At 40.1% G+C, this 21,760-nt stretch overlaps 2 protein-coding genes and 1 long non-coding RNA gene across 3 annotated transcripts; 2 read left to right on the top strand and 1 right to left on the bottom strand.

Annotated features, from left to right (window-relative positions):
- Window positions 1–3,610: 3,610 nt before the first annotated feature.
- On the top strand, window positions 3,611–6,961 carry LOC4335732 (calnexin homolog). The gene is made up of 6 exons (XM_015779952.3): window positions 3,611–3,704; window positions 3,821–3,890; window positions 4,836–5,965; window positions 6,077–6,148; window positions 6,265–6,381; window positions 6,472–6,961. The coding sequence occupies exons 1-6, from the start codon at window positions 3,630–3,632 to the stop codon at window positions 6,619–6,621; spliced, it is 1,614 nt and encodes a 537-aa protein (XP_015635438.1). The 5' UTR covers window positions 3,611–3,629; the 3' UTR covers window positions 6,622–6,961.
- Window positions 6,962–10,666: 3,705 nt separating this feature from the next.
- Window positions 10,667–12,842, bottom strand: LOC107280549 (uncharacterized). Its single transcript, XR_001545100.3, has 3 exons — window positions 12,724–12,842; window positions 11,771–11,950; window positions 10,667–10,801 (listed from the first exon to the last, which is right to left on the bottom strand). It is a non-coding gene; the product is annotated as an uncharacterized lncRNA (long non-coding RNA).
- Window positions 10,681–20,398, top strand: LOC4335731 (putative disease resistance protein At4g19050). The gene is made up of 3 exons (XM_015778810.3): window positions 10,681–10,823; window positions 12,387–12,486; window positions 16,386–20,398. Exons 2-3 carry the CDS (start codon window positions 12,431–12,433, stop codon window positions 19,699–19,701), a joined length of 3,372 nt encoding a protein of 1,123 aa, XP_015634296.1. The 5' UTR covers window positions 10,681–10,823; window positions 12,387–12,430; the 3' UTR covers window positions 19,702–20,398.
- Window positions 20,399–21,760: the final 1,362 nt, after the last annotated feature.

Below are 21,760 nucleotides of genomic sequence, written 5' to 3'. Positions count from 1 at the left end.
TTCTTTAGAGGTAAACTCATTGTTATGTTCTAAATTTGCACCTGCTGGCCAGCGCAACCAGGTGCGAACAATGAGCCACTCACTTCTATGGAGTCATCAATTTCGTTCTGCTCTGTGAATAGCTACAAAATCACTACAACCAGAAATGATAGTGATATGATGTAAGGATATGTTACATCCAACCAAAATCCCATATATTTAAGGACGGATGGAGTAACAAATATATGATTATGTAATGCACAATTACATCATATCACTCATCTATCCAAATTCGTTATACTAGGATATGTCACATCCAATCAAAATCTCTTATATTTAAGGGCGGAGGGTGCAGTAACTTTCCCGATTCATGTTGTGAAGCTCGGGATGCTCACTCAAGAAAATATGCATGTTTCTTTGGCTCCTCCAAAACAGTTCTGTTGCTTTGTCCAAAAAAAAACACTTGTATTGGCCTAAAACATCTGTGTGTTCAACTTTTAGCCTTAACATCAATAAACACTCCAATTGGTTTTAAATTAAGAATTTGCTAAATTACAGTCGGCAGAAAATTAGGACTAAAATCTTGCATATTTCTCTTTCTGGTGACTGGCAGAAGAGGCAGGTGACATCGGCATCTCACATGGTGGGCTGGTGTTGGTAGCGGGGGTAATGTAGACTGAGTGATTAGGAGGTAGGGGTGTCTCTGGTGGCGGGGATCCCTGAAGAGGTCTGGTGGGCCTCAATCGCGTGGTGCAGTGGGGTGGCGGCAATGGAAAGACCTAATATGCGCCTAGGCACACGCTCCCCCTACCCGCGCGTGCGGAGAGAGGGAGGTGGAACGGCGTAGGAGAAGAGTGCAGGTTTCTTTTTTTTTGTTTCTCTTTGTTTTTTTTTCAGTTTTTTATATGTACATATACCAGCTTTGTATCCACATGTACTTTTTTATACGTCAATTTTTTTATACATAGAGTTTATATATATACGTTGTATATATATGTCTGTATATACTTTGTATACATACATATAAACTTTATATTATGCAATACAAAGTTTATACATATAAGTTGGTAATTTAAAATAAGGGCCTTAAAATAAATCATATGTAGAGCATAGGAGAGAAATATGAAAAAGAGACAAGGTTGACATGTGGATTGCAGTATTTTCTTTTTTTATTATTAATTTTGGTTTTGTTTATTATTATTTTGTAGTATTTTTTTGATAACTCATGCATTTATTCAAAGGCCAAACGGATAACATGGTACAGGAGTAGATACAGTGCTCAAAGAAGCCCCTCAAGACTGGGCAAAATACTCTCTCCGTCCAAAAAAAACTCAACTTCTAGAGTTTAAAATTTGTCCCACGAAAAACCAACTTTTACCATCCTACCTACTCTCAGCACGTAAAACGAGAAGTTTTATCCCTTCAATATTCTTTACCTACCTTCTCTCTTACTACTTTTTTTAATTATTAAGGGCATTTTAGTCATTAAGGGAATTTTTTGTGGGACGGAGGGAGTACACTGTAAGACAACATTTTGCAGAAGAGGACCTAACAAGAAACTGGAAAATCAATCAAGTCCTTTTCCTTTGTTTGCCTTCGCTGTCGATGAAATCCTAAAGCGCAACTCTGGTGGAGAGTAGATCCAGATAAGCCGCAGATGATTAAGCTACCACGTAATCCCAAAAGGGGCCTCACACACATGCAGGTTTGGATGGTGGCAAACCATGGTATGAATTCCAACAGAGCACAAGAAGATAATCGGCTAAAAGGAATTTCTTCCAAAGATGACAAACGAATCCACTAGACCAGCGAAAAAACAAAGGAAAACATAGCAATCTGCAGCAGAAACCAAGAGGCAAACCTATACGAGGCCTCCGCACAAAGGAGGTTGAAACTATCTCGGTGGAGCTTGAAAACCTCAGACGTCTTGAGAGAGAGATTCGCCGCATGTTGAGAAGAAGGCCGCCATCGTTGGAAGGAGGACACCGGAGAAAGAAAGTAAGACCGGTATTACTTTTGACTCCGGAGGATTGGATGAACCCACAGTGAAGGCGCGTAGTAGACACCCAGCTCCAATGGCGAGTGTCACCGGATCTGAAATCGGCGGAACTCACCGTGATACTAGGACGAGGGAAACTGAATGCCGACAACCACTTCGGGAACCAAAAGACAACAAACAACGACATGGGAACCACGACCATACGCCCATACGGGAAGACCCGACTAGAATTACAACTAATAGTAGGGTAGATGGGTTGGACCTCTCTCCATCCCTTCCAGGGCGGTGAGACACCGGAGAAGAAGAGAGAGAGAGAGGGGCCGGAGGAAAGAAAAGAGCACTATAGAGGGGATGCAGAAGAACTCTCGAGAGGAGAGAAGCATGGTGAATAGCATCTCTTTATAATACTTCCTCCATCCCAAAAAACATGACGTTTCACCGCCCCAGCATCATTTTGTAGTATGTTGATGTTATCACTATTAGCTAACGTGGACTCCACATAAGCATTGTCATCGAAAATTAGTTTGTACTCATGGATGAAATGTAGAAATTTGTAACAAATAGTGAACAATTTTATAATTGAGTGCCCAAAATTGAACCAAGTTAACGGAGCAAATTTAATCTTTCCTTGAAAGAATAACTCAAAAGGAAAAAAAACATAGTAACAACCTCATTTTTTGGCTTAAGCTTATGGTTATCAGCCAAAATTTAAATTTTCAACCTTAAATTTGAGTTGATTTTGGGGAATTTTCATCGAAGTTTATTTTCCAGCCTTTGCTTTTAGATCGCTAAGAACACGTATATAAAAGTCTTATTCACAAATTATTTTTCGTTTACAAATATGCCGTTTAGCTTATTTTTTTGAACTTCGGCTAATTAATCCCTCTATCTTATATGGATGTGGAGACTTGGGTCATATGTTTCTTTTCTATTTTCTTGAAATTTTTAAATAAAAATTCACCCTCTTTTAATTTATTTATGCATAACAGTACAGTTAGTGCCATTACAATCTATGTCGTGGTGCGGTAAAAAGTTTGAAATTTTGTAACTTGTTGTAGATTTGTAGGGTTTATTTTTTAAAACGTTAAAAATGAAATATTAAAAAGCCAATAAATATTTCTAATGAAATAATCCTTTTTCTTTTTATATACTCCTATATACATATTCGACGATTTTAGCGTTCTTTTTTCGGGTCGTGAGCACAGCGTGGTGGTACTGGCACTCCTATATCGGAGTAGTAGTTCTTTTTTCCTTCCGAGATCTTCCATAGTCACAGCCGGTTGAAGCCCCCATCCGACGTGGCGTCCCCTCTGGCCCAGGCGTCACCAGTCCCACGTGGCGCCACCCCATTGGCCGCCACCACGTCGCGCACCTTCTCATTGGCCGGAACAAGTCACGCCACGCCCGTTTCCTCGGTCGCCCCCCCGCCCCGACGGCCCGATCGACGGATCCCCGCCGTCCGCTACCCCCTCCCCCTCATCCTGGCCGTCCATCCGCTCCAGTTCCGCCTCTTCTTATACCCTCTCCCCCCCTCTCTTCATCCCCCAAGCCGCGGAGAGAGAGAGAGAGAGAGAGAGAGAGAGAGAGACGCAGCTCTGTTCTTCTTCTCCTCTCTGGAAATTTCTGGATCTCGCGAGAGATCGGGAGGACGATGGTGGGTGGGCGCGCGCTCCTGCCGCTGCTTCTGCTCTCCGCGCTGCTCGTCCAGATCCGCGCCTCCGATCCGGTAAGCGGCGAGTTCTTTTTTGGTTTCCTTGGTGGAGAATTTGCTTGGAGTGGTGGTTTGGGGGGTGAGATTTGTGATGCTTTTTTTTTGTGTTGGATTTCTGTGTGTGCTTGCAGCTGTTCTATGAGCCGTTCGACGAGAGCTTCGAGGGGAGGTGGGTTCTCTCCGGGAAGGACGACTACAAAGGTATGCTTACCGCCGCATCGAGATCTGTGGGTTTAGCGGGTGTGCTTGGGGGGTTGCAGGGGATGCTGATCTGTTCATGGGATTCTTGCTCTGCTTTGCTTGCTTGTAACATGAGACGGTTTGGGTTTGTGCGCATCCTTGCGAGAATGATAGTGTGTCAATCGCATAGTTCGCATCGAGATCCACAGATGCACACATGGTCGAGATCCAGCAGATGCATTTCATCTTTTGGTAGATCGGATCTAACCAGCTAGCTAATCAGTAGTAGTAACATCTGTAGTGTAGGGGACTGTGATTCCGTGAATTGGCTCATGCGATTGCGGCGTCACGATATGCTGGTCTGTGTCGTGGACCCTGTGAGCGTCTGTTTTTTTTCCCTTAGGTAGTACTAGTACACACAACGCTAATAATCAACTAGCCGTTGCGATGTGGCTTACTTTAATTTTGTTCCTGCTCTTATAGGATTATCGTAAATATGCTTTAACTAAATTGCATTTAAAGTTTGTAGTATATGTTGATCCTGTGGACGTTGCCAGCTTATTTATATATGAGTAGCCTCACTACCTGTTCCTCGTGTGAACATATCGTAATGGCATCCGCGTGCTCCCCTGGACAGCATTTTGTGTAATTCCTTCTGTATTGACCTGATGGTACATGAGGTTATTTGAATTTTGAAATGAAGAAAGCTGTCATGTATGCTGTTGCCACTTGTGGCGTTTTGTTCTTTCATCTTTACTTCAAAAATTCTCCATATGCTAAGTCGTGAAATTGAAAGGCATGTCTAGCTTGTACAGTTTGCAGTAAACATATCTACTTTTCATTTTATCTGCCAGTGTAAGATTACGCTAATTTTCTACCTCAATTAAAAATTTATGTTTTTTCAATCGGTTCTTTATAGCGCACATAAGATGGCTTAAATGGTGATGTACTTACTGTGGTTTGCAGGTGTATGGAAGCACGAAAAGAGTGATGGACATGAAGACTATGGCCTGCTTGTTAGTGAGAAGGCCAAGAAATATGCCATAATCAAGGAGCTTGATGAGCCTGTTACTTTGAAGGATGGGACTGTTGTCCTGCAGTTTGAAGTGAGGCTTCAGAATGGCCTTGAGTGTGGAGGTGCATATCTTAAGTACATTCGTCCTCAGGATGCTGCATGGGATGCCAAGGAGTTTGATAATGAGACTCCTTACACTATTATGTTTGGTCCTGACAAATGTGGATCAACTAACAAGGTGCATTTCATCCTTAAGCACAAGAACCCCAAGACTGGCAAGTATGTTGAACACCACCTCAAGTTCCCACCTTCTGTCCCATATGATAAGCTCTCTCATGTCTACACGGCTATCTTGAAGCCTGATAATGAGGTGAGAATTTTGGTTGATGGGGAAGAGAAGAAGAAGGCAAACTTCCTTTCTGCTGATGATTTTGAGCCATCACTTATCCCATCCAAGACCATTCCTGATCCTGATGACAAAAAGCCAGAAGACTGGGATGAGAGAGCTAAAATCCCTGATCCAGATGCTGTGAAGCCTGATGACTGGGATGAGGATGCCCCCATGGAAATTGAGGACGAAGAGGCCACAAAGCCAGAGGGGTGGCTGGATGATGAGCCAGAGGAAATTGATGATCCGGAGGCTAACAAGCCTGAAGACTGGGATGATGAGGAGGATGGAGAATGGGAAGCACCAAAGATTGACAACCCCAAGTGTGAAGAGGCTCCTGGTTGTGGTGAGTGGAAGAGGCCGATGAAGCAGAACCCTGCTTACAAGGGCAAGTGGCATGCGCCTCTTATCGACAACCCCAACTACAAAGGAATCTGGAAGCCCCAAGAGATCCCCAACCCTGAGTACTTCGAGCTTGACAAGCCTGACTCTGATCCGATTGCCGCTATTGGGATTGAGATCTGGACGATGCAAGATGGCATCCTGTTTGACAACATTTTGATCGCTGATGATGAGAAGGTTGCCACTTCTATCCTGGAGAAGTCTTGGAAGCCCAAGTACGAAGTAGAGAAGGAGAAGGAGAAGGCTGAGGAGGCAGCAGCGGCAGCAGGTGATGGTCTTTCTGAGTTCCAGGTAATATATTCTTCCAATATTCCTCTGCTGTATGTTTGTTAGTTTATCCATCAACATGTAGAATATACTGGCTTCATGTTGTGAGTAACTGAGTTGCCATGCACATTGCAGAAGAAGATCTTTGACGTTCTGTACAAACTCGCTGACATTCCATTCTTGGAACCCTACAAGACTAAGATCATTGTAAGAATTTCTATCCTCTGTGACTTCTTTTGTGTTCAAAGCTCTTACGGTGGATTACTAGCTGTTAGGTTTATCCTTCTGGAAGGTGACATCTTACCTTCGTCTTCCCTTCACAGGATGTAATTGAGAAGGGAGAGAAGCAGCCCAACATCACCATTGGAATTCTGGTCTCCATCGTTGTCGTCTTTGTGACTGTGCTCTTCAGGATCCTGTTCGGCGGCAAGAAGCCAGCGGTAAGTTACTCTCACAACATACATATGCTTCCGCTCTCCTCGTTTGGTAGTTAAACAACAATGGCTGATCGTAAGATTTGCATTCCCTAGGCTCCTGTGAAGCCCGTAGCCGAGGTCAAAAAACCAAAGTCTACCGAGTCCGAAGCAGCTGGAAGCAGCGGTGGCAAGGAGGACGAGAAGGAAGAGGAAGAGAAGGATGGAGCTGCTGCCCCACGCCGGAGGTCCCGAAGGGAGACATGAGACACAACATAAGCCTTTGATTTTGACGTCTTATCGCGGCCATTTTGGCGGCTGCTTTTTTCCTTTTTCGAGAACTTGGGCTTTTATGTTTTTTGAGTGTATAATAGGAGATTCATGTCGCCTATGCTCCCTGCAGATGATGATTTGGTACCCCTGCTTAAATGGTTAGAACTTCACGGACAGTAGAAGTTAGTCATGTTGGGTTTATTTGTGTGCTGTGCCTGACATATAATCACTTTCTTGATCACCTAGTGATTATTTTCTCGTAGATAGTTGAAACATCAAGAGTCTCTTTCAGAAGTGTGAGGTTCAGTGCAAGCTAGTTATTATCTTTGCTGCATTTCCTATTCTTTTGCTGTGTAAGTTACTACCACTTGCAATTTCCAATCATCATTGCAGCAATAGAAGTTGCGGGCATATTAAGCATCGCAGCAATAGAAATCGCTAGTCTCCGATAGCGTCTTAAAGCGTTGGTTTTCGACTAGCGTCAGAATAGAGAGAAAAGCGGGCAACTAGAAAGCGGAAGCGGGCTAAGAACAGACTTCAATATCATGAAAGCGGGCTATAGATTTATAGTCAGCTACAACACGGACGTTAATGTGTTGTGTATATATATAGATTTATAGCCAGCTACAGCACGGACGTTAATGTGTTGTGTATATATGAGAAGTAGGATCATATATTAATACCATAAATAATATAATATATGCTTATAAATAACGACTTATGTTGCAGCACGGACGTTAATATGTTGTGTGTATATAAAAAGTAGGACTATATATTAATGGTGTAATATATGCTTATAAATAACTATTGTATAAATGATTGGATAACGAGTTGTTGGATATACTATTAAACTTGCTCAAATGGATTGGTGGCTATAAATTAATTGGAGCGAGTTGTTGGATATACTATTAAATATACTATTAAATATTAAATAAGCTCTAATGGATTGGTGGTTCGTTGCCTCTATTTTAAATAGGGTATGACATACCTGAATCGGTTCGTTGCCTCTATTTTAAATAGGATACGACATATTTATCCGAATCTTCTGTCTCGTTTACTTAGCGGAGTGATCTCTCTCTTAAATTTCCATTAGAGCAGGTACAATAATAAGCTATAAGTTGACTACAAACTTATACGGAGAAGATAAGAGAGGAGAGAGAAAAGAAGCAGGCTACAGATTTGTAGCCAGCTGCAGCACGAACTTTAAAACGTTGTGTGTGTATGATATGTGGGACCAATTAGTAACGTGTATGTATATTTTGTAGCTAATTATTATATGAATTAGCTATTAAATTGACTATAAATAATTTAGAGCTAGTAGCTGGCTATACTATTAAACTTGTTGTTAAAACAAGTTTAATAGAAGAATAAACTACTGGCTCCAAAACTCGCCAAATCAGCCAAACTATAGCATATGTACAACAACGACAGATAGCATTGTGAGCATACAATTCCCTAAAAAGTTTCTTCTCCTTTTCTAATCTCATATCTAAAATACCAGCACTGTCGATCACAAGAGCAGCATCAGGACGTCGGCGTGAGCCGTATAGAGTGCAAAAGACTAAGGGGTTGCTTGGTTGGCGGCTTGGAATGCCACGCCACGGCGTGGCTCGCCACAGGAGTATGGCGGACGTTTCGTCCGCCTCAGAAAACACTGTAGCGTGACGAAAATACTGTAGCTATGGTATTCAATGGCTGGGATCCAAACACACCCTAATATTAATGTGGATGTGTCCTGGAACGCGCGAGATGCCGGCGACTAATTAGTCGCTCGCGTACGCTCTCTCTCCAACTTTCACTTCGCCAGCTCAGCATCAAAACTGACGTGGCATTTGTATAGCCTGCTGCTATCGCTCTATTGTACTCACCCTAAGGATAAGGAGAAGTAGATGGTTCGGAACTCATGCTTAAATCCTACTCAAGGCCTACTACGGGTAGCGAGTAATTAACAATTAGAGACAAGGATGAGAAGAAATGACGCATATACGACTGGCATGAGTCACTCGTGATGTTGGTAGTTCAAGTGAATTGTCGTAGTGTAAGGAAAATTGATTGGTTTTCTGATTGCTACTTGGCTGGCGTAAGAAAGAAGGATATCACATCATCATTCACTATGTTTCATGAAAAGTACTGATAAATCCTAGATTTCATTATTTTTTTACTCCTAGCTCGATTGTTATTTCATTATTTTTTTCTTTTTACTGCTACTCGATTGTTATTTCATTATTTTTTCTTTTTTCATTAATTTTTTCTTTTTACTCTTAGCTCGATTATTAAAAAATATTAAAAATTATTTAGTAATTTCAGCAACAAAACGCGAAGAATCACCTAGTTTATATTATCATCACTACCGAAATGTCAAAACTAATTCTACTATTGAAATATACCGAGGGTAATTTAGCAATGGCAAAACTGAAATATGTAACGCTTCATCTATAATAACACAACTAATGTTTTCTGAAAAAACACGACAAATTTACAGGTAAAAATTTATGTAGATACTACAATATAACATTATTAACAGTTTTGAAAATTCTTTCATGATATATAATTTCAGTTATAGCCGAAGCCTTGCACTTGAGATTGTACTTTTTACACTTAAGCGCATTTTGGTAAGGAGTGTCAAATTAAATACTACTCTTATCTCTGTTTCGTAAGAATTGATCACCCTGTGCACAGTGCATTATTTATTTTCGAACTTTGATATTACACACACACAAGTACTAAAAATGATGTTATGTTATTAAAGTAAGGTATGTACTAATATAAATAAAAACTTTTGTTCACTTTGGTTTAACGATATAAAGGTAACTAATAGTGTCATAGTTTAAATGGAAAAATTAAAACTGGTTAAATATTAAGAAACGGAAGGTGTATGACAAAACTCAGGTAGCTGGAAAAAAAAACTCTTGCCTCCCGATTAACCGTTGCTGTTATTCTGCTTATGATCACTTACAAAGATTGATGTAGTCTATAGAGACATGGCCCTGCCTAATCACATTAAACGGGCTTTAGATACACATGACAAGTTACCCCTTCTGTTTCTTTTCTCCTTTTCTTTTTCTTTATCTCTTTTAGCATTATAGGCCATAGGTTCGTTGCTTCCGACATATTATCTGGCTTTTTAGCTTTAGAATATCATTCCTTGCTTGTGTCACCTAGACAATGTCCTGTTCTGTTGATGCCCTGCTCATCTACAAATATGAGAGACTACTACAATGGTAGGCTCCCTTTGCAATTCCATTCCTTCCTAGCTAGCCATTCATTTTCACTGCAAGCAACCCATCGTTCTTCTCTTAAGCCTTCATTTAGACCCTTGTCTATAGCAACCACTCCACAAAAAAAAGAAAAAAAAACTCATCTATTAGTTCCATTCCATCCACATTAGTTTAGTTCCATTACATCCACATTAGTTTCTTTCTGTAGTTATTGATGAAAAAACCCCAAAAAAAGTTTTAAAAAATTGGTTTTCTGGTTTTGTTTTGATATCTTTCAAACTGTTCGTTATTTGTCATTTAGACCCTCGTCTATAGCAACCACTCCAAAAAAAAAAAAGGAACTCGTCTACTAGTTCCATTCCATCCACATTAGTTTCTATCTGTTGTTATTGATGAAAAAAACAAAAAAAGTTTTTTAAAAAATTGGTTTCTCGGTCCTGTTTTGATATCTTTCAAACTGTTCTTTCAAACTGTTCGTTGTTTGTCATTTAGACCGTTGTCTATAGCAACCACTCCAAAAAAAAAAGAAAAACAACTCGTCTACTAGTTCCATTCCATCCATATTAGTTTCTATCTGTTGTTATTGATGAAAAAAACAAAAAAAAGTTTTAAAAAATTGGTTTCCAATTCTGTTTTGATATCTTTCAAACTGTTCGTTGTTTGTACTCTTCTCGAAGTGTAAATTACATTGCCAAATCAACTTTGCCAGGTAAGTAAGTATCTCTTTTCTTGTTCCACATTCTGCCAGTTTGAAAACTATGTGTACCAAAGGATTTATAGCTTCATTTCTTTTCTTTTCTCCATTTTCTCAGGAGCATCTAGCAGGAGCTTTTCAAGCAGAGACGAATTATACGAACAAGCCATTATCAGATTGAGGGCTGCTATTACTGTTGTCTTGGTGAAAGAAGCAATTACTATATTTTTTTCCCCAATTGTTCACCGTTCGACGTTTCACCCTAAGGAACAAACAAAGAAGAGGTAATAAACACTATATCATTCAGCAAAAGGAAAAAATGATGCAGTAGTAGGGGCTGTAAACTATCAAAGTTACTTTTACATGCATGAAGCCCCAAGGTGTTGAGCCCCAAGGTGTTGATTGGCTATGTAGGATGAAAAAACTAAGATGAATGGTGTAGGAAATTTAAACAAGAAAATGTGGCAAAATATGAAGAAAACCTTGCATTTATTGAGAATAACCAAAGGTAGGAAACACAAACCTATATGCTAAAATGGACGCAAATCTTGCATTTTTTCTGTTCTTGTATATTTAATCTAGAACCCATAGGGTGTAATTATGAACTTTCAGGTAGGTAGACGTGGCATGCGCTGACTTGGTTACTCCCTCCGGTCAAAAAGTATTTGATTTTTAGGTTTTTGAAACTTTTGACCATTAAAAGTTTCTTAAATGTTTAGCTTAAAAAGAAAAAAATGTCAACCTTACGAGTATTTGTACACTCATGCATATTCCAATGCACACTAAATATGCTTTCTCAGTTCTTCTATACCTCAACCAAATAATACGTGGAAAAGTATATAGATAGACTACATCAATACAACATCATTGAATTATTCTAGGAGATTATTTCATGATATAAAATACGAAAGAACTCAGGTGGTAGAATTTTTAGAAGCTGCATTAAATTATGTTTTGGCAAGGAGTGTCTAATTAAATACGAAAGAATTCAGGTAACTACAGGTTGGTTAACACTATGTGTCTAGGTGAGGCAAAAAATATATAACTCTTGCTACACCGGTTAACTATCACAATTATCTTAGTCATAGTCATATTGTTGGGAAAGATTGCTACAAGACATGGCCCGGCTAATCATTAATTGGGCTTTTAATCCTTACAGCAAGTTTTCCCCTTTGTTTCTTTTCTTTATTTCCTTAAGCATGCAGAGTACGGTTCTTTGCTTCCGACGTACCTGGTCTTTAGCTTTACTTCTGTAGAGAATATCATTCTTTGCTTTCTTGTGCCATCTATAGAAATTCTGTTCATTCCCTGCTCCTCTACAATTATGAGATACTGGTGCAATGGCAGGCTCCCTTGCACTTCCATTCCCACATACTCCAGCTAACTATTCAATCATTCATTTCTCTGCAACCTGCACATCGTTCTTCTCTTACATTTCATTTAAAACCTTGTGCATAGTAACTAGTACAGAAAAAAAGGCCAAAGAAAAAAAAAAGACATGCCTACTCTAGTACCGTTCAAGGTGTAGAAATTTTGCAAAAAAAAAAAAAACCCTCTACTTGCAATATTTGTTTTCTCGACTAATGTTGGAATATATAGGAATTTCTAGTTATTTTACCCATCTAGGATTAACAAGTAGAATTCTATACGAGCATCTAATTAGTTAAATTAAGATAAACATGCATGTTGAATGGAGTGATCCTCTTCAATAGATTATTATGCATAATTTTAAGGTTTACAAAATGAAAGAGGGTTCTACATATAAGAAAAGTGTCTATATCTTCCAATGCAAAAATATGTTGTAATCACTTCCCGCGACTAATTCAAATAACTTTTGGTGCATACAGGTCTTGTGGATACCGTGGTTTTCTACCATAAATAATTGTATCTAATGGGAACACCTTTCTTCCACAAATGGTGTGAGCGTTTGAAGCATGAAAAATTCTGGTATGTAACTTTCTTGTATGTACATATATACCTTCTCGAGATGTTATCATTAAATTCTCTCCTTCTCTATTTTAGAGAAGCATCGAATGAGTATGAATCAAGCGGCGAAACGTTAATATTTTATAATGTGATGAGCTATTATGATATCTTCTTGTTTTTTACTCTGCTAGCCTAAACTGCATTTTCAAAGCTATTACTGGTTAATTCTAAAAGGCCTTTCTCAGTGCAAGCACCCACCTGACAGCTAGGATGAAGACCCTCTCTTCACAGTGCAAGCACTGAGTGGGACCCACAAATATCTGCTAGTGGGACCCACAAATCCCCAACTACCCCCAAACCGGCAAATCCCCAAATTTCTCCTCCCCCAAATCCCCTCCTCCCTTCGCCGACGCCGGCTCCCCTCCTCCCTCTGCCAGCGCCGGCTCTCCTCTCCTCCGGGCCGGGCGGCGGCGGCGGCGTCCTCCGGGCCGTGCGGCGGCGCCCTTGAAGACGGCGGCGCGGCGCGGATCTGGAAGACGGCGGTGGCGGGAAGACGGCTGTGCGGCGGCGCCGGGAAGACGGCCGTGCGGCGGCGCCCTCGACCACCGATGTCGGACGAAGACGGGAGCAGCGGCAGGGTCGTCGCGACGTGGAGCGGCAACGGCGCCCTCAGGCTTCCCCGGCGGCGCGGCCGAGAGCTCCCCGGCGGCAGCCTCCGGCTCTCCCTGGCGGCGCAGCTACGAGCTCCCCGACGGCGTCGGGTTCCGAGCGATGGTGGTGGCAGCGGCTGATCTGCTCGCGGCGGCATCCGTCGACGCATGAGCTGCGTCGTTCTTTTTTCGTCGTCGAGTGGGCCCTGCGCCTGGCTTTTTGGCCGAGCACCTCGTTCCTTTGTTGAGAAGCGAAGAACCCACCGTAGCTATGGGTCCCACCTTGTTTTCCCTCCACGTAGACATAGCACCCCCTCCACATAGGAGCACTGTGAAGGGCCTAATGCAACTATTTTTCCTACTACAATGCGGACACAGAAGGTAAGTTCATGGGAGTTAATTAGATTATGCAAATCAAACTGTACAGAAAAATTGATCTTCATATTGCCATTTTTTTTTTGTAAAAACTTGTCGCAAGTCAAAGATTAATTTTTACATAGATGATTTTAGTTCAAAGATCTTTCCTAAATCACAAGAAACATATTGTCATTTATGACCGCCTGACTGGGCCAAAATAAAGGGCATGTACACTTTAATTTAGTAGCAAACTAAATATAGCTATTTTTTTAGCAACTTTACCAAAATTTGGTAAGATTGAAAATGGTATCAAAGTAAACAGGCCCGAACTTAATATATAGCCAATAGCCAAGCGAGGCCCCGTGGGTTCACATGATGTTTTTTTTTTAAAAAAAAAGCTTTTCGTGTTAAATATAATAACATTAGGGACCAAATTGACCCGGTTGAAACTTGAGTGACTAAACAAAGCTTCCCAATTCCCGTACCTTGATTTTAAGAAAAAAAATCGTCACCATTTCAGCGATTTGTCATTTCAGTGTCCTACATTCATTTTTAGGAATCAAGTTATTATACTCCTATATATAACATTGACAACTATAATGTAAAAAAACTACAATAAATATTATAGAACTACAATCAATTGTGAATCTAATAATATGAATCTTCATATAGTTTATCTAACATATCTCGGTAGTATTTTGAACTGATGGTAAAATTTTAGAGGATTTTTATATTAGGCAGGCAGTAGGCACAACTAATTAGCCTCACAAGCTTTCTTTATTATAAGTTTGTAATAAATAATACTCACTACCAGGGGCGGATCCAATGTGGGTGCAGGGGAACTCAAGTCCCCTCTACACCCACAAGACCCATGGATACCCCCGGAACAACCCCTTCGATTTTTCACCATGAATGATAAACTAAAGGTCCTTAAATAGTTGTAGATTGAAGAAACTGTGTAACTGAGCCCCTATTTTTTTTTCCTGAATCCGCCCCTGCTCACTGCAATTGGACGGCAAATGGGCAAAACTATAATGTATTCATGTGAGATGCGCCCGAGTGCAAAGATCTTTTGATTCAATGCTTGAAATCTACCCACCGATATTTATACATATAGGCTCATCATTAAGTACACTCCCTCCGTCCTAAATTATAATTTTTTATACGATTTTCAATAACATACTTTGATCAATATATAATTTATTCTATGTTATGTTTTTAACTAATATGAAATTAGTATCACATTAAAGTACTTCAAAATATAAATATAATAATATAACATGTATAATACTTAGCATGAATATAGTTAGTATGATTATTAATCAAAAGCTACTGAGTTTGATTTTCATAAAAGGGGACGCGATTTGGGACGAAGGGAGTATATATGTTCTTGTTTCAAATTCAAATAAGTATACCTTGTCAAAGGGCCTCATCTTTTCGCTTATATTTATGCTTATCAGTCAAAATTTAAATTTTCGACATTAAATTTGGAGTTGGTTTTAGGGTTTTTTTTTATCGAAGTTTATTTTTTAGCCTCTAAGAATACGTATATAAAAGTTTTATTCATAAATTATTTTTCGTTTGCAAATATGCCGATGCAGAACAAGATCGGATGGATTATTTTTCGTTGGTTGTCCCAAAATCAACGCTAGTGAAAATCCGAGCTTGTACATAGTGTTGTCTTTTGGCCGTATAAGCGCGCGAGTTAGTTTTTTTATATATGCACGTAAAACACATATTACAGTTTATCTTGGACTCATCATAATTATTTTGGGCATAAAAAATGCTATGAGAGGTTCTACTGTATATTTGTAGAATGTAGAATTTGAGTAGCTGGCTCCTTATTACTACTACTACTACTACTACCACTATTATTATTATTATTATTATTATTATTATTATTATTATTATTATTATTATTATTAGAAAAAGAAGTCACCATGTTCGCTCTTACGGCCTAAAAATTCTCACATTAATCGAAGAAAAAGGGAAAAATAGAGTCAATATAGAAATACAATTTAAAATAGAAAAAATTCGGAATTAAAAAAAGAAATATTCGAAGAGAAGATTAGAGTCCATACAATTTAGAAATAATTACAATTGGAAATTAAAAAAAAGAATGTTGACAGATAAGTCTATACTCCATATAGAATATAATTTATAAATAACTAAAGTTCGGAACTAAAAATAAGGAATATTGAAGATGAGTTTAGCATCCATATAAAAATACAATTAGAAATAATAGAATTTAGAATTAAAAATAAGAAAAATTGGAAGAGTAGAGTCCATATAGGAATTTACAATTAATTGAAAGTTGGAGTTAAAGAATAATAAAAATTATAAGTAGAGTTTAGAGTCCATATAGAAATATAATTTATAAATAACTAAAATTTATTTTTTTTTGAAAAAACAAGATTGGGAGAAGAGTCTAGAGTCTATATAGGAATACAATTTATAAATAACTGAAATTAGGAATTAAAAAAATGAGGAGTATTGGAAAAAAAAGTGTAGAGTCAAGTTAGTACATAATTTAAAATTATATTGCCATTTTAATATGTTCTATAATAAAATATGAAATTCTTTAAGCTATTATATGAGAAAAAAAATATAATAATGCTAGTTGTGCAAATATGCGCGGGTTACCTAGTTATTATTATTTTGTTTACGTAGACAAGGCTGCTAAGCGAGCACACATGCACGAAACGGGCCAACGGACGTACGGTGCTTTGCATATATATATATATATATATATGCATGCACTGGATATATATATTGCTGAATCATATCTGGCCTGCAGCCGGCCGCACGCATGCATATATGTGGATAGAAAACAGTAAATATCGTTCAGCACTAATAAATCAACTATACTAAATTGCACAGTACTAATTAATTAACTCGCCTCTATCTCACCAGGCTAGGTGGCTACCGTGACACTGACGAATATTCAAAACTTGCGTATAAAATTTACCGGGATAATAACGTGCATTGGAATGTTGGGGTTGGGCCGGCAGCTTCCTTCACGCGGGCCATATCAAGGCTCGCTCTGGATGTGTTTCCCCGTAACATACAGTTTGATCAAGTAATCAAGGTGTCGCCGATCAATCCAGAGGAAAAACGAGTGGGAGGAGGAAGCAGCTTCGTCATGAGATTGGAGGCGCAGCTGGTCGCCGCGGTGGCACAGGAGCTGGGGCTGCTCGACCAAGAATACCACAGGCTCAAGCAAAGGATGGAGGAGACAAACTATTTCTCCTGGGGTGTGTCGGGGGATAATGAAATGCGTGAGTACTTGTTTTGGGAAATGGCTCCTCGGATCAACGCCACACTGGACAGTAAGAGGTACCTGCTGGTGGTTGAGAACCTGTACAAGCCCATCACGACCAGTGCTTTCACAACCGAGTTGCGGCTTCCTCCTGCTAATGCATGGTCGGGCTCTGAATGGGTGGTATCCGCCACCTCCCGAGAAGTCTGTAGCAAGAGCAAGTCCGAAGGTGATGACGTGTATGAGTCATTCTCTGGTGCTGATATCATGGTTCTTATCCTCTTTGCGCTGCACCAATCAGCCAAGGACATCTCCAAGGCAGTGGGGCAGGAGGATGACGTGGAGCACTGGCACCGCGTTGCCCTCCGGTGTTTTCACTATGCCCTGCTTCTCTTTCCACAATGTCATGCGCCACCTAATGCAGATAACAACAATGGTATTAATGTTACCAAAGAAGAGCTTATTCGTCACTGGGCTGCCCAAGGCTTCCTTACTGCTAGCAAACCACCAAGAGCAGTTCAAGACAACATCCACAATGTGGGCATCAGGCACCATGATGATGTATATCAAGTTGGGAACATCATCCTCCAAACGTTTCTGGAGTATTCATTACTAAAGCTACCATTTGCTCCAGCAACTAAAGTTGATGAGCCTACTGACACTGCTGCACACTTCTTAGCATATCACGGTCTCGTTATAAACCATCTCACTGAAGACGAAATGTTTCATGAGGAGCAGTGTTTGCAGAACATGGGATGGATCAAGTTGGTTTGTGAGCAGACAACGGAGGATCAGAAATGGCACATAAGTGGAAAATGCATAACCAACAAGGAAGTATCTAGTGGCACAACCGCACTTCTTCTAAGTCATTTCTCACACAAACCAAGCTTGCTTAACCTAATTGACAACATCTTGCCTAAACTCTCTTGTCTTTCTATTCTTGACCTTTCTTATACACCACTAGAATCACTCCCTCCTTCAGTTTGGCATCTATTTAATCTCAGGTTGCTTTCTCTCAGAGGATGTACTAACCTCAAAAGCCTATGCAATTTCTCCAATCGTGGCAACACTCTGTCACCAAATGACAAATGCCATGTGAACAACTTGCTCTATCTTGATCTCACTCAGCTCAACATAAACATTTTTCCCTGTGATCTTTTCCAAGATATGATAAAACTGGAAGAGCTCTTGCTTTCCATGTGCTCCAACCTTGAGGAATTGCCTCGTTCCATATCTGCTTTATCTAGCTTGCTAACCCTTGAAATCTCAGGGACAAAATTGACATCACTTCCAGATTGGATGTTTATAGAAATGCAACAGCTTCAGTTACTCAAGCTCATTGAAAATAAACTGTTGGTTTCAGTTCCAAGGTCAATTTCGAAAGCCAGTTGTCTCAATAAGTTACATATCCTAGGCTGTGACGAGTTGGATGAAATTGAGGTGTTTGGGGGAATAGGACTTAAGAGCGTCATCCTTTCGGGCAGCACGCAACATTGGAATTTACCAAAATCACTTATGAAAGATGCATCACACGGGTGTCTTGAGGAGCTACATATTGAAGGATGGGATTCAAGCATGCAAAAAGAAATCAAATTGGATGGACATCCTACCATAAAGTCATTCTTGCTTATCAATGCACCTCACATAAGGCACTTGTCACTGCAAGGATGTAGAAAGCTGGAGCATGTGGAGTTGAGGGACCTTGATGCTTTGGAGGAACTGGACCTATCAGCTACAGCTATCAAGGAACTCCCAGCTGAGATCCCTAATCTACCTCAGCTTAGGCGATTGCTTCTCATGGGTGTTTCATCCTTGAGTCGGTTTCCTTGGCATAAGCTACAAAGATTCCCTGATATGTTTTGCTTGGATTGTTGTGCACAAGGAAATGGTAATAATTATGATGATCAAGTTGCAAATATCAAAAAAAATATTGCTCATGTTTGCATAGAAGATTCTAGATTGTTTTACAGTTTCAACATAAACACCAGAAGGCTAGTAGAATATGGAGAGTTTTTCCAAGATTTCTATGTTCAAATTGCCCAATGCAAGACCAATATTAGGAGGTTGGAGGATGAACAAGACATGATGGCCGACAAGTTGACAGAACTAGCAAATAAGAAATCACCATATGGTGATGTGTACCGTCGTTATATGGCGAAGGAATTTTCAGTGGTTGCCATTGCGCCTCCCATTCGCCAAACCAAGCGTCATGTGGAGATGTCTGCAACGAATCGGTATCCCCATGGTTTATATTCTCTTCTACAAGTTGCCAAATCGATTTCTTTGATAGATGATATTTATGTCTCCTGCCTTACTAAACTGAGCTCCTTTGACAAGTTGGAGGACTGCAAGCTTCGCTCATGCCATCACATGAAGCATGTTTTAGAATATGCATATTCCATGGGGCAATCTCTACAAAATGTTCGAGTGTCTCAGCTCCAAAGTCTAATTCATTTCTACAAACCTTTGGAGTACAATGATACTTCGAACTTCGATTCCCTGAAGCACCTGCACCTGGAGTACTGCCCAAGACTAGAGCGCATCGTGCCACGTGAGTCTGCACTACCAAGCCTCACGACACTCGACATCCTATTCTGCTACAACCTCAAGACAATCTTCTACCAACATCCTTGTGAGCAACCCATCAACTATCAGCTCCCTATCCTCCAAAGGATGCGCCTCCAGGAGTTGCCACTACTGCAGCACCTCCGCGATGATGTCAACGCCGCCATATCCGCACCGGCGTGGAAGGAGCTCCATGTCCGCGGGTGCTGGAGCCTACGCCGTCTCCCGCTCCTCCGCCAAGAACATTCAAGCCAGGCGGTGGAGGTGAGCGGGGAGAGGGCATGGTGGCGGAAGCTCATCTGGGACGACGACTCCACCATGCACAGCGCCAGCTATAAATCCAAGCTTCCCCTGCCGTTTGCCTCCTTCAACGAGCGCGCCACGGTGATGAGCTACCTCAGGTGAATCATGGCCGAGCTCATCAATCCATTCTCAGCTTTCCATGCATCCATGACATGCCACGTGACTTCTCTTGCCATTTTGGCAATGCCCTCTGCTAGCTAGCTCATCTGCCATATATTCACCATGTGCTAGCTAAACACCTACCTTGATTCACTACAACAACAAAAAAAACTTACCTTACTTGACAGTATTCCACCTACACCCATTCTAGTACCATACATATGCCACATACCATTATATTATACCGCCCATCAATCCATACATATTTCACAATGCCCATCCACTGCTTCCATCCATGTATATTGAAAAAAAAAAGAAAATAAGAAAACTTTTCTGCATATTAGTACTAATATATGAGTTCTTTCGTCAGTGTTGATCTGCTTATACACACACACACACACACACACACACACACACACACACACACACACACACACACACACACATAGAATGTTTAAATAAAAGGTTAGCTTCCTTGATTATGGAGACCAGTCTGTTGGCCAGCCATCTAGTGATAGCTAAACCAGTTTGTCATGTGTGAAATTAAGTTTGCTTCCAGATATGATTGGAGTATCTGTTTTCTGTAGAACACTACTACTTTAATGTGTGCTTTGTTGTGTGTAAACAATGTAATGTTTGTATGGGGCCTAATATGAGAACCCGTATTTAATTATAAAGAGTGGTGTGTAATTATTAATTTGTATGCACTTTTGATTGTGGTGATAAAAATGCATATCTATTGCACGTTCTGTTTCCAAAGCTCATAGCACACAGTGGAGTTAGTAAATCTATACTGTAACTATTGTACCATCATTACATAGTGAACTTCTTTCTAGTGTGGAGAGCATATGAAATCTGTAATAACAACGGCTATACCATTCTGAATTCTGTAGATCATGCAATTAACTATATATTCCCTGAAAAGTGACACTCTGGCAGGGCTTCAGTTTTATAAAAAAAAAATCAGGGAACGATGGCATCAATTGATAGTTCTGAAATCTTAATCAAAGCCAAGTTGGTACAAACATTTTCTATGGTGGTAATTGGTCTTAATCAATTGAATTGCCAAGCTTAGTCGTAAGCAATTTTCATGTTTTATCTTCTGCTCTTAGTTTATATATACACATCACATTTAAATCTATTTTATTTTTTTAGTCTGCATTGCTAATGTGTATTCCTCAGCTACAAATCCATTTTTATCAAAAATTTCATTCATGATACTTAAGATCTTGAAACTCACATTCGTTACGCAAATTACTCCTATTTAGAATAAGCTTAGTACTCTGTTTCTTGTACAAATAGAGAGACATGTACCAACATGCATTGTTCAAAGCTGCTCATTGCTAACTTGGCAGTGGTAGCTTTGCAACTCACCCAGAATCAACTATCAGGGATGGCTTGATTTTATAAGAGAAGTACACATTTTCTGCAAGGAAAATTGCAACATTTGTCCTTAAGCGGAAAGCACACTAGCCCACACATATTTGTCCTTAGAAGAATAATCATTCCCTCTAGTAATATTTTCTTCCCTCATGGTCACCATTTCAAGTGCCCGAGGCAAAATAGGAGACTATAAGGTCCAGTGAAAAGAGCATGGAAATTCTTCTAGTAACATGATTGTGCTTTGCTTGCTACAACCACCAAGATTGTCAATCTGTCATGCGGACATCTCCTAATCACAGATAATTAACAGCTTTATTATGTTATGTGTCCATCGCAATATGGAATGTCATGTGAAGATTACCTAGCCATGGTAAGCAACATGGCGATGATAAGGGGAGTGGGATTATGGGAAGCACAAACTTGGACAAGCTTACAGCGGCATTTCATCGAGCAATATGCGCACCACACCTCGAAGCAGTGGCAAACCCATAACAAAATTTACCGGAGGTCCTAAACATACTAATTATTTAATTATTGACCGATTATACTAATTAGTATGATATAAATTAGCTAGAATTAAATAATCTACCCGGTGTCCTTGGACACCTGTAACCTATACATAGGTACGCCCCTACCTCGAAGCACGCGCCACAGCTGAGGCCGTTGTTAAACAGCGCCG

The sequence above is a fragment of the Oryza sativa genome, chromosome 4 (assembly GCF_034140825.1).
Source record: "Oryza sativa Japonica Group chromosome 4, ASM3414082v1".
NCBI lineage: Eukaryota > Viridiplantae > Streptophyta > Magnoliopsida > Poales > Poaceae > Oryza > Oryza sativa.
Note: the sequence above shows the minus strand (reverse complement) of the source record. Positions and strands in the feature narration are given on the sequence as shown.